The 12,398-nt window shown below is 44.7% G+C and overlaps 1 protein-coding gene across 2 annotated transcripts in view; it reads right to left on the reverse strand.

Annotated features, from left to right (window-relative positions):
- Nucleotides 1-6: 6 nt before the first annotated feature.
- Nucleotides 7-12,398, reverse strand: part of LOC116389180 (serine/threonine-protein phosphatase 2A 55 kDa regulatory subunit B beta isoform) — a 38,719-nt gene continuing 26,327 nt past the window's right edge. For both annotated transcript variants that reach the window (XM_031857655.1, XM_031857656.1), the window contains exons 2-10: nucleotides 9,894-9,991; nucleotides 8,703-8,868; nucleotides 7,713-7,825; nucleotides 5,274-5,451; nucleotides 4,916-5,080; nucleotides 2,514-2,683; nucleotides 1,860-1,951; nucleotides 1,650-1,773; nucleotides 7-953 (exon numbers count right to left, since the gene is read on the reverse strand). In XM_031857655.1, coding sequence (XP_031713515.1) covers nucleotides 798-953; nucleotides 1,650-1,773; nucleotides 1,860-1,951; nucleotides 2,514-2,683; nucleotides 4,916-5,080; nucleotides 5,274-5,451; nucleotides 7,713-7,825; nucleotides 8,703-8,868; nucleotides 9,894-9,991 — 1,262 coding nt within the window. In that variant the 3' untranslated portion in view covers nucleotides 7-797. The remainder of the gene's footprint in view (nucleotides 954-1,649; nucleotides 1,774-1,859; nucleotides 1,952-2,513; nucleotides 2,684-4,915; nucleotides 5,081-5,273; nucleotides 5,452-7,712; nucleotides 7,826-8,702; nucleotides 8,869-9,893; nucleotides 9,992-12,398) is intronic.

Here is a 12,398-nt window from a genome sequence, read left to right on the forward strand (position 1 = left end):
TACATCAAACCCCCACATACCAAAAGAAGGCACCACAGCTTCTAGACAGACTCATTGACCGAGCGAAGGACTCAATAAAACAACAGCGTTAAATAAAACCATTGACATGGCCCAGAAGGGCTTCATTCACATTACAGACTACAGCAGTCTCACCAGGGAGACACAGAATTGGTACTTGAAAGACTGACCATGTTGTGTGTCACAGCTCACAACTCAGTTTCTGGGGTCAGACATTAACAGTCTCTTTTGTAGGAACTCTGCAGCAGGTTGCACTGTCCAAAACGCAGGGTTGATCACATGCACTGTAGCATGAGCAGGTTGAAAGAGAGGGGGCACTGTTGCTACATGACAACGAGCCACCGTCATGTAAGCTAGGTTTCTGTCGGTGTGCTCTGCTTAATGTTCAGTGTACCCACATCCAACCCCTTTCTCCGGGGTCCGGAGGGCTGCTACATCGTGTCATTCGTGCAGCAATCCTCTCGTTGCATTAATGCACGGGATTCACTTCTCCAGGTGTCCGCACGGCTAAATAAATTAAATTAGAAGTCAAATTGAAGAATGAAAGTCCATTCTCGAATTTCTGAGGAGCCGTTTTCCTCACGCTATATCCAGGTTGTATCAATTTCCCCACTTCCCAAAATTCAGACCGTCCGCAATTTCTGTCACTGGATAATTATCTCTACTGTTCTTCAGCAGAGCGGCAAAATTCAAGACATAGGGAGAGGAGAAGGATGTATGTAAGGGCTCCATCCCTCTTTCTCCAACCCAGCCGGGGGTCAGCAGGGGCAGACTGCTCTTTAGTTGACCTTGTCTTGGAAGATGTAGAGGTTGTTGGTGGCCGCTACTGCGATGATGTTCTCATGGGGGTGCCATGTAGTGTGAAGGATCTTCTTGCTGAAGTCTAGGCTGTCTACACTGATCTCATCCTTACGACGCTTCCCACCGACACACACCTGGAGGACAACAGTAGGGATAGATATGCTTTTAGGTTATGAGTTTGCACCATTTTTAACGCATAAGTTCACAAAGATTTCAGTGATTTTTAAAGCAGTGTTTATTTTTGCCCACTTGGGGGCACCAGAACGCGCTGTGAAACACAACACTGATATAATATCACCTCATAAAGTAGATGTGGCAAAGAAGTTGGCAACTTACACATCCAGGAGACACGGAGCAACATTGGCATTCATTTGGAGTTGTGTTAAGCTTTACGCTCTGTTTTGGCCTCTGAGGGACATATTTGGCTCTTTAGCTGCTAAATGTTCACCAGCTAGTTGTTAAATAAAAGTAAGATAAACAATGTAAAAAGAACAAGAGAGGCTAAAAGTCTGATGTTGATGAATCCAACTCTTTCTGAATAGAGTAATTAAAGCTAAACAAACTTAGTAAAAAGTTTTTTATTTCATTTCTAAATGTTTTTATTTTTCACATTCGTGCTAGTAATCACAGCTAGTTCAGTGCATGGATTTCACACAGGATATGATTGGATATAATCATAATTATACGTACTGTAGCTTATCTATGAAGATTCACAGTCATCAGGATATCTAAACAACACTCATTTGAAGCCAAGTTGAGGCCCTGGCAATATAAAACAAATCCAGATGTCTTAGGAATCCGGTAACTTTTATTGATGAGCGGTGCTGTACCTTGCGAGGCTTCAGAATTGCTCTGGGTTTGCTGTTCTCCCTGGACGCCTCCAGTGTGACGTCACGTTTAGTGTTCCGGTCAAACATTCGGAAGAAATTGTTATAGGAGCCGGTCATTATGACGCTGAGGAGGAGCAGAGGAGAGCGGCGGGTTATTGAGATAGTTGGATGGATGGATAGATGGATGGATGGATAATAAATAAATCTCACCTGTCTGATCCGTTCCAGACACACTCAAACTTGTCAAAGATGCAGTCATTCTCATACAGAGAACAGAGTTTGCCTCGTAAATAGTCATGCACCTGAAAAACAAATCAGAACATGAAGTGGCTGTTGGATCACGACCACACTTTCCCAGCACCCAAAGTTCGTCACATTACCTTTTTTTAAGTGAACAACCATATAACCTTAAACTGCACTGCCATATGCTCTAGTTTCAATAACCCCTCCCAGACCTGGTGAGCCACGCTAAGATGCTAGGTAGCAGGTGGAATTGGACAGAGAATCCCTTGAGCCCAGCTGATAGCCTTATCAATCATGACCTGCACTAAGATGGCTTCCCCTGATCACACAGGGTGGATCTGACCCCGGTGACCACACAGTGGGAGGTTTTGCCCTTCAGGTTGCATCAGCACCGCCACTATCTGTCTTTTTGAGAACAGTTGGCTCAATAAGCCCTGCCGGGGTAATTGCATAAGATGACACGGCTACGGATTGGCAGGGTGACAGTGAAACAGGATTATGTTGAGTGATTACTCTGAAATCAATACGTTTTGATTTGATCCCGGCCTAGCTGTTATTTAGGATTATCTTTGGAGCCTTCGAACTGTCCAACAGGCACTTTAAAGCAAGACGAAGGCTTACCTGGTACGTCTCCAGTGGTTTGTTCTCCATTTGAAGGTCCCACACCTTGACAGTGAGGTAGTCTCTTGTCATCAGGTAGCGCCCGTTGTGGCTGAACTTCACGTCAGAGATGGATGAGATGATTTCAGAGAAAAAGGAGCGAGTGGAGGGATCCTCTGGCTCCTCAAAGTCTACGAGAGAAAAACAACAAAAGGCAGTCATCATCTGACAGAGAAAACACGGTTTACACCGCGGGACGTCGCTGCTTAAAAGAGATGTTTTTTTTCCTCCCGCAAGACTTTTTCATCATTTGCAGCGAGAATAAAACAAAGTTGATTGTGTTTGGGTGGTGGGGGCCGTCATTAGCGAACAATAACAGCCACAACAATGCCTGGATGTGGGGTTTTTCTGCAGCAGCTGTATCTCTTCCCGGTATTATTTCTCTGTGTGTTTAGGGAGAGAGTCGTGGGTCAGCATGCTGGGTAAATATTGGTTATGATTCATATTGATTCTGGCAGCTGCTGATCTGTGTGCAGGCCAACACGCTGGGGATAAGAGCCAGGCATTCCATCGTTAGCTGTCAAGTTATTGTTCCTCCTCCTCTCTCCCCCCCCCCCCCCTCTTCTTCCCCTCTCTCCTCTCCATTGCTCCAAAAATGCCCCCACCATTCTCCCCCATCCCTCCCCTCCTCCTCAGCTGAGGCCTGGAGAATGGCTCTGTGATGTGTCAATGGGGAGTCTACCGAGGGATGCGGCGGGAGAGATGAAAAAATGGGGGGGATGAGGAAGGGATAAGAAAAACAAATCAATGTCAAAGTGCTGGGCCCATTTGGGCCCCGCTGGATTTGTGTGTGTGTGAGTGTTTGTGTATAAGTGGGTGTGTGTGCAATATGTGCATGTATTTATGCATGTGTGTGTGTCCCTGCCCTCCCTCCCGTCCCACTCTAGGGGTGTATAATAGGGTCCCTGGGGAGTCGGCATGGTCCCTCTCTTTCTGTCCTGGGGCTCAGCGCTTTGGCAATCCTCCCCAATCCCTCCATCCATCCTCAATCTAACGCTGACTGATACCAGCAGCCTCTCAGATTTACAGGTATGGGAGGGGATGTGATATGATTGTGTATTTTATGTGGAAGGTTCAGGAGGTTTTGTGTGTGTATATGTGTGTGTGTGTGTGTACGTCAAGGGAAGGAGAAGCTGTGTTTTTGAGTGCATGCGTGGGAGGGACGGCATAATACATCGCTCTGAGCTACAACAGCGTTCATGCAGTGAGACAGTAGGTCGGTATCAGCAGACCGTGTCCTGAGGCTAACGAGAGCACCTGCCTGCTCAGCGTGTGTGTGTGTGTGTGTGCATGTGTGTGTGTGCGCACTGCAAGCACCTAATGGCACGTACATGTCGATATGAAAATAGCCGTGAATACCACAACTTAAAATTAACACCAATTTTCCAAACTTTTCACGTCACTTATATACTCATTTCGCCTGCAAATAACTGCTCATGTGAAATTCAACAGGCTGCGTTAGCGCATGGTCCAGTGAACGCATCAATATGTCTGAGGACGTGACTGACGTTATTGATTAACAAGGTGTGTCCATGAGGGACTAATGCGATTGCTCTTAAGCCATTGATTTTCCAGAGAAAATGTCAATGTATTCATTATTCATTTGGCTTTAGAAAAGGCCATTCATTGTTTGAAACACACAGCGAGAATTATTGATGGGTTATCAATCCTGGCATATTGAGCCACACAAAGGTGGAGCTGAAGCAGAAAAAAAAAACGAGTGTGATTTCGCAACCGGGGTGCCACCATGTTGAACCATGTTAAAAGTCTTTCTGTTCTCCCACTTCCATCACTCTCATGAATTTAAAGATTTAGATGAACCTGCAGCACTCTCTTCTGTTCTTCTTTAGTTAATCCTCCTTATACTACTCAGCTTCACTGAGGTCAAGTTCTTTGTGTTGTTTTAGGGGATTTAATGGCCAGGAAAGGGAGCTACATTACAATAAAACTCAAATTACACACAGTGGGTTTCAGAAGACTGGCTCTAATGTCTTTTTGACTGAATGTGACCGTCATTAAAATAAGTTAAAGGGATTCTGTAGTTCAATTTGATACAGTTCAACTATTTATCCCAGTAAGGGGTATTCTATGCAGACACTTGCTAGATAGAAGGCTTTGAAGCAACATGTAGATGATATAGAATATAAAACAGTTAAATGAATAAAGCAACTGTAAAAAAGAAATCCAATAATCAACGCTTGAGTTGAGTTGCCACAAAATACACAATGAAGCACCATACGATGAAAATAATAGTTAACATTATAGAACATTTTCACTTGAAAGAAAATCTATAAAGAAATCTTTTTGATCTTTCTCTTCACTCTTTTATCATTTTTCCCATGATGCACTCTACTTGTACTCACATTTGCAGTGTTTGTCGCAGAGCGCGGCCTCTCTCATGTCACAGAGGCGTATTGAGCCCTTGCTGCTGCTGTAGGCAAAGGTGTGACACTGCTGGGGATGAAACTCTGCTGAGGTGATCACCTCCGTCAGCTCCTCCATGTTGGCTGGCTTGATGTCCACAATGTCTGAGAGACAGGCACTAAGGAACAACTACAATCTTAAGACACCTACTGTGGGCATTTAGACCAACACTGTGTATACCCTCAGTATTTAGCTTACATTTTCTGTACAAACAGATTTGAATTACATAGTTACTTTTCGTCCTTTTTTCCCCACATTTTCAGTTCCCAAACACCGATGAGCCGAGTGAGAGGATACTGAAGCTGCGATCGGTGATCTCCAGGTTCCACAGGTTCACCCTGAGGTCGTCGGTGGAGATGTATGTCTGAAGGTCGGAGTTGACAGAGATGGAGTTGATGTGGTAAGTGTGAGCATTGCTGAATACACGCCGGGCTGTAGCCTCAACCATCAAGTCCATTGGCTGCAGCACCGGCACCTATTAGTAAAGACAGGTCAGTTAGGTGGGGGGGGGGAAGCACATGTAAAGAAACACAGAAAGTATATGCAAGAAATTCATCTCGAAAGCTTTGATGGGTTTTATAACACTGATCCAGTATCTTTTGTTCATTGAGGCTGGTTTCCTCGAACTCCTTCCTATATATGTATCTGCAGATGTGTAAATGCACATGTTGGGCATGAATTTTGTGTGTGAATATGAGAAATATCTTCGTGTGTGTGTGTGTGTGTGTGTGTGTGAACCACAAACAGATGACTCCAGGGATTCACATGACATTTACTCCACAAATCTTAATGAAACAGAGACAGTGACTGAGGGGCTCAGAGGCTGTTTGATGAGCCGCTTCAATCAGACTGTGAATATCTGTTTGCTACACCGGCTACTCGGAGATCACGCTTGCCTCCCCTCTCTTTCTCCCTCCCTCCCTCTTGCTCTGTCTCATGGAAGTGCTGAAGACGTCACTCCTGCTCTCATGTTTGCATGTAAGAGAAAGCAAGAAAACAGAGAAAGCGAAGGAGGTGGAAGGAGAGATGGCCCGGGGGCATCGCTAGGCTCTGCTGAGGAATGATAACTGAACTCTGCAGAATTAAGACGAGCTCACACTCACACACACACACACACACACACACACACACAAACACATATACACAGTGCTGCTCGGGCTTCAAAGCCACCCAGCCCCAGTCTGCATGCAGCCCCCCGTTGGCCAGATAAAACACAGACAAAGAGAGAAGGGAGGGGAGCGAGAGAGGAGAACAAATCGACTGCTTCTTCTCTTTTTCTCTCGTCCGTTGCTGGCACTGACAGAAAGACATGGCAGCCCAGCAGGCTGCTGTATCTCCATGGGTGTCACTTCATTTCCATGTCTTTCACCGGCCGTCCAGAGAGACACGGACCGTATTAACCCATAACCCCGAACACTGACAGTTACACTGTTCAGCTGGCTCCTGCACCTTCGAAAGATTCATAGATTCTCCTCCTCACAAAATGTGAAGCCGAATATTTTAGTATTAGATATTTCTGCTTTGAAAATAAATAAATATTCTCTAGAAATCTATTCACAACCTCATTTTAAAGCACTTTCCTCTTTTAAAGCAACAATCGGATAAAACGCAAAAAAGTACATCCTTTGTGTTTTAAGGAGATACTGAATCATAGACTTTACACAACGCAAACAAAGAGTTTTTTTTATTGTTTGTTCTTTTGGCTACATTTTGGAATAATTTTTTCGAGGCTCTTCCCTTTCCTCCTCCCCTTCTCCCCCCCAATGTGCAGATTTCACAGCCTCTAAACAGGATTGCCACAGTCCCGGCCTGTCCTCCAGGTTGCTATGATCCCCTGGCCAGCCAGACAAAGAGGGACAGACACGCTGAACACAGCACTAATCTACTATGGCAGACACACACAAACACACACATATACACACACACACACACTGTGCTACGTGCCTGCCTGCTTTGTGTGAAAATTAAAGAGGTCGGGGAGTGTGGGGGGGGGGGGGGCAGAGAGGATGATCCCTTCATGGTCTTCACCTCAGTGAACATATCGATCACTCATTCTCACTTTCTTCTGCCAGTGTAAGTTCAAAATTGTCCAACGATTGTGTGTTTGCTAGTGTGAGTGTCATTTATCAGTATTGAAGGTGAGCATATATTACAGGGAAAACTGTGTCAGTTTTGACAGATACGGTGCAGTCATACAGAATGCGTTGCTAAGAAGTTTATGTAGGATTAAAGGCTATCATAGCATAATGACCGAATGCTCAATTTATATTTAATCAGCTTATCTGAGCTGTACGTATTTGGACTAATCAATGTGCAAACATATGATAGATCTTTGTCACAGAAAACATTTTGACATGCAGGTGTTAATTATGAAATGAATGATGGCAGTCAGTTAGCTTAGCTTAGCATAAAGACTTGAAACAAGGGAAACAGCTAGTGTGGCTCTTTCCAAAGGTCACAAAATTCACCTCCCATGTGGGGAGAGGCTAGCTGATTCCCTGTTTTCAGTCGTAATGCTAAGCTATGCTACCCAGGTGTCTGTTCAAGAGGCCATCAGACTGTCGCTTGAATTGTTTTTGTTTTTGTTTCCATTTAAGGTTAATCTGGAATTTCATAACCTGATATTTGACTCAGAACATTTAACACACCAGCTAGACATGACTTGAAGCCATTTCCCTTACTCCATGTGACATTTAGGGTGGTGTTAGACCTGATAGTCATGTATGACCCCTTTACCCGTAGCGAGGTGATTGTCGATGGGTCTCTGATCCGTCCATCGTCATCCTTCAGGTTGTAGCCCTCCGGACGCTTGTCTCTCTCGCTGATTTTCCACAGCTTCACTGTCTTGTCTGGAATGGATACATCACACAAACACACACAAACACAAAATACAGTTAGATCATGGCTCACTACAGTGAATCTCAGACACAAGATGGATGCAGGGGGTTGGGCGGCCAATCTGGCATGTATCTGGTCTGGAGCCAGCAGAAATGATGAATGGCAGCTCCTGTGTACATTCTGATGTCACTGATATCAATCTATATGTTGACTACATTTCCAGGCTGCAGTATACGCTCCCCCCTGAAAAAGCCATCTGGGAGCTTTTCAGTTCTGCGCCACACAAACACCAGTTACATCCCATCTTCTCTGTCTGTCTGGAGAGGGGGATGGCGGCAGCAGTCAGGTTGTTGCCTTCTTTTTTTTCTCTTTTAATTTCCGCTGTGAATATTGGTGTCAGAGCAGCGAGGCCATCGCCACAGGACCCTCCTCCATCTGCTCCAGCCACCGCTAGCACTTCTGTAGCAGCCACGCATGAAGCCCACAATCTGCAAGACATCTCTCTCGCTGATGTGTGTGTGTCTGTTTGAGCTGGCGTGCATGTATGGCGTGTGGTGGCACATGCTTTGATGTGTGTGTGTGTGTGTTCCTGCTGTGGCAGCCATGCATGAAGTTCTCAATCTGAAACGCTTCTGCTGGTCGCACTTGCTCAGTCAAGCGAAAACACGGTTAAAAAGACATTTTTATGTGATATTAATAACATCTCTGACATCAGCTGTATATCTGACCATTCTGCAAAGTGAGAAATGAATCATGCCTTTACTTGACACCGTTATTGAGTAACAGCAACACTCTGCCCACATCTGAACACGTTCTCACGACAGATTAATGGTCTCGTTGACCATTTTTTCCCACAGCAGCGGGGGCCGCCTTAGCTAACTGACTGACCGTTGGTGGAGAGCAGGAAGTAGGCGGCGTTCTGCTGAGGAAGCCATTTGATCTTGTTGATCTTCTCCTCAATCTCCAAACTCTTCAGGTAGTCAAACTCTGGCTCGTGGCTCTGGAATGTGCTGTAAACATTGTACTCCCCTCGACGCTGGGGCTGGCTCTTACTCTGCAAGAAGAGAAACATGGTAAGAGATTGACCTGTTTGCTGTTGACTCCACAAGATTAAATGTTGTTTCCCACAAATTTATTATAAGGACTTTAATTCCTCAACAAGGTGTGCAACATTTGAGAAAAAGAAAGCATTGCTGGTTGGTATGAATATACATTCCAGTCTCCTTAATCTTCCCCTTAAGTAGCTTCAAAGTGAGATCAAATATTGTAGCCGTGTTAGCGGCTTGAGCCATCATCAGGTTAAATCTATAATACTTTTGTTTATGATCACAAACGTGACAAACTAAATTTGTCTAATCAGCCTCAGTTTCACTTTGTGTTTAGTTCTAATTAGCAAATATTAGCATGCTAAACTAAGGTGGTGAACATGGTAAACATTATATTTGCTAAACATCAGCCTGTTAGCATGGTCACTGTGACTGTATGAGCATGCTGATGTTACTGTTAGCGCAAAGCTCTGATGTGTACCTAGTACAGCCCCATAGAGCCGCTAGCGTAAACACACACATACTGTATGCTTTGTTTTATTGTCATTATTTGCTTGTTCTAGCACTCCATAGCAGCTACAGTGTTTTTGCACATTCATATTGAATTAATAGCCAGTTCCAAGATGCTATATCTTCATGGCTCCTCCATTAAATGAAATGTAAAATTCTAGATGTACAATGCACCACCTGCACACATTTCTCTGTAATTCAGCATGACGGATTTGGTATTATTGGAAACCTTGGCATCTTAACTGGAATTCAGAATACATTTAGGTGGTTTTAAACAATGCCACTCCATGTAACATGAGTTTATAATGATAATGATTATATTATATAATGATTATAATGATGATTAGCTTTCAGATTTCTGTTGTTTGTGGTTTTTAGATATTTGCTGCTGAATTTACAGCTAGCTATCCTTTTGCTAGCTAGTTATCTGAAAGTAAACACATCAACTTCAATGTTTCAGGGCTGTCAAACCCTCTCAGCAGAAGGGCAGCATAATTAGTGTTGCATTGTTGGCATTTCCTACCTCCTGCTCCCTCTGGAAGACAACCACTCTGCCTCCTTTATCCCCGGTGGCCAACAGCTCCCCCGATGAGTTAAACTCAACCGTTGAGATAATGTCAGCTGCAACACAGGAAGCAGAGCAGAGAGGGGGAGAAAATGTCAGTGTGGACGTATACACAAAGCTGTCAAGGTATCAGTCAGACAGAAAGAAAGACCTTTCAGTGAGATCTGGTAGAGTGACTTCTAGAAAAAGCATGTCAGGGGAAGGGAGGGGGGAATCTTGTGACGAAATCACAGAGGAGTCTCCGGCACAGATACCCTAGTTTGGTGTAATATAGGTTAGGAGACGCCACTGAATGAGTCACTGCATGATATCAACTAATTCAACCCCTCGTCTGACTGAAGTGAGCCAATTTGTGTCATTTAATTGAACTCCTGCTTTTTAAAGGACGCTGCCGCCACACTAATAACGCCATTCAACTCTCTCCTCCCGGCTGCGAGACCCCGTGCTGCTCAGTGACTCTCTTGCTCCTTCATTAAAAAACATAAACCTTGAAACCATTCACTTTTTGCAGCTGATATATGTGTATGCATGTGTAGCACTTTTTTTTCTACTTTCAATCTATGCAGTGCAGTGAAAAGGGGAACAAAAATATAGGAGCAATATGATATATTTGCTATATATATATACTCCATTGCCAAAATGTTTTCGATGTCTCTGCATAGCTCCAGATCCTCCAAATGTAAATAGCAGACACCTACCCTTAAGGTAGCTCTTCCTCTCCTCCTCAAATACATACATCTGCCTGGATTTAGGAGAGGCTAATGGTGACTGTAATTATTATGCAGCCCCGGGCTAAAAAGGCATAGCATAATGTCTGTCACACACACACACACACACACACACACACACACACATATCGCAGCAGAGGCTAGCCCTCTGTTTAACAGTGACAATAATATTAGACAGACAGAGAGAGAAAGAGAAAGAGCTTGTTGTTTTGTACCCCCCCCCCCACGCCCTCAGTGGACCTGCTACTGGCGGAGCGCTGAACAGGAGAGGGGAATGTTGCCATGGAGACCGTTTCCATCTCTAGCGGCAGTCGGAGGGGTGTGTGTGTGCGCGTGTGCCAATGGCTCTCAGACTTAGTTGCTGATGCTAGCTGTAATTCAGCAGACAGAGCGAGTGCTGCAATAGAGTGAAAACCTGCTACTGCATCTGGGGGAGTGTGCGCTGTTCAATGCAGCACACAACTTCAGACAATAGAGTCCCTGTAGACGGGCTCGTCTCTTCACATCAAACTGCTGTGCATTGTGGGAATGACTAAGTGTCTTCGAATATATGAGTGTGTGTGTGTGTGTGTCTTTCCCTTGTTTCATTTAATTGTTGACGTGAAAGACACCAGAGGGATTCTTATGTCTATGTGTTGATAATGGCTTGAGGTGTGTGTGGGTGTGTGTGTGTGTGGGGGGGGATCCTAATCATATTTGAATCTAGAAACTAATTAATGTTTTACAGACAAGACACACTCTGACCTAATTACATCCATGGAGTACCCCACTGACGCACCATATTGTTGTTGCACACACAGATGCCGTAGTTATCTCTCTTTCTGTATCTGCATGCACAGATATGTGGAGTACCCCTCCACACACTCACACACACACACACACTCACACACACACAATGGTCACCAACACCATCAGACCAAAGCCACTGCTGTGAATCGGATGGAATCAGCTTTGCAGTCAGCATTCTCGAATCTTCTCTTCTCTTTCTCTGTCTCTCTTTTTGCCCTCCATACTTTTTTCTGTCTCTTCCTCTCTCCTCCCCTCATCATCAACCCATTAAGTCACTGCGGAGAAACAGCAATTGATGGGTGCCATTTAACGAGTTTACACACGAACACATCCTTCAATCATCTCGCTGAATGAAGAATCGGTGGGAGCCAGTGAAGCTGAAACTCCCGAGTAACGTGATGGAATGCTTCCCCAAACGAGTTTTTCCTCATGCAAATATATTCAAAGCAGACGAGGCAATCTATTAACACCTCAGTCACTGATGGAACTGTGTAAAAATGGCAACGTACAGTGTTTTCAAATAAACTTTCATTAAAGGAAACAAGCTGACTAGCATGTGGGCGGGGTCTGTCGTGATTTCCGCTCGCCACCAGATCCGATTTCTATTACGTGAGCATCAGAAGGTTCCAAGTGAACTGGCAGTAGTAGTAGTAGCAGCAGGTTGGTGATCCGGCTGATCACATGTGTACTTACACACACACACACACACACACACACACTCTCTATCTCTCACGCACAGCTTCATCAGCCGACCATAACCAGATGAAGCCCATAAATCCTGTGGCCAGCCAGGTCTGACACAGACAGGTCAGCGCTTCTTGATGCATCAGAGGGATGCTCGAGATAACACACATCCATCACCAGTAATAACACAGACAAAGCCGGCTGCTGTGATGTGAGTGTGTGTGTGTGTGTGTGTGTGTGTGTGTGTGTGTGTGTGTGTGTG

The sequence above is a fragment of the Anarrhichthys ocellatus genome, unplaced genomic scaffold (assembly GCF_004355925.1).
Source record: "Anarrhichthys ocellatus isolate YVR2014 unplaced genomic scaffold, GSC_Weel_1.0 scaffold19, whole genome shotgun sequence".
NCBI lineage: Eukaryota > Metazoa > Chordata > Actinopteri > Perciformes > Anarhichadidae > Anarrhichthys > Anarrhichthys ocellatus.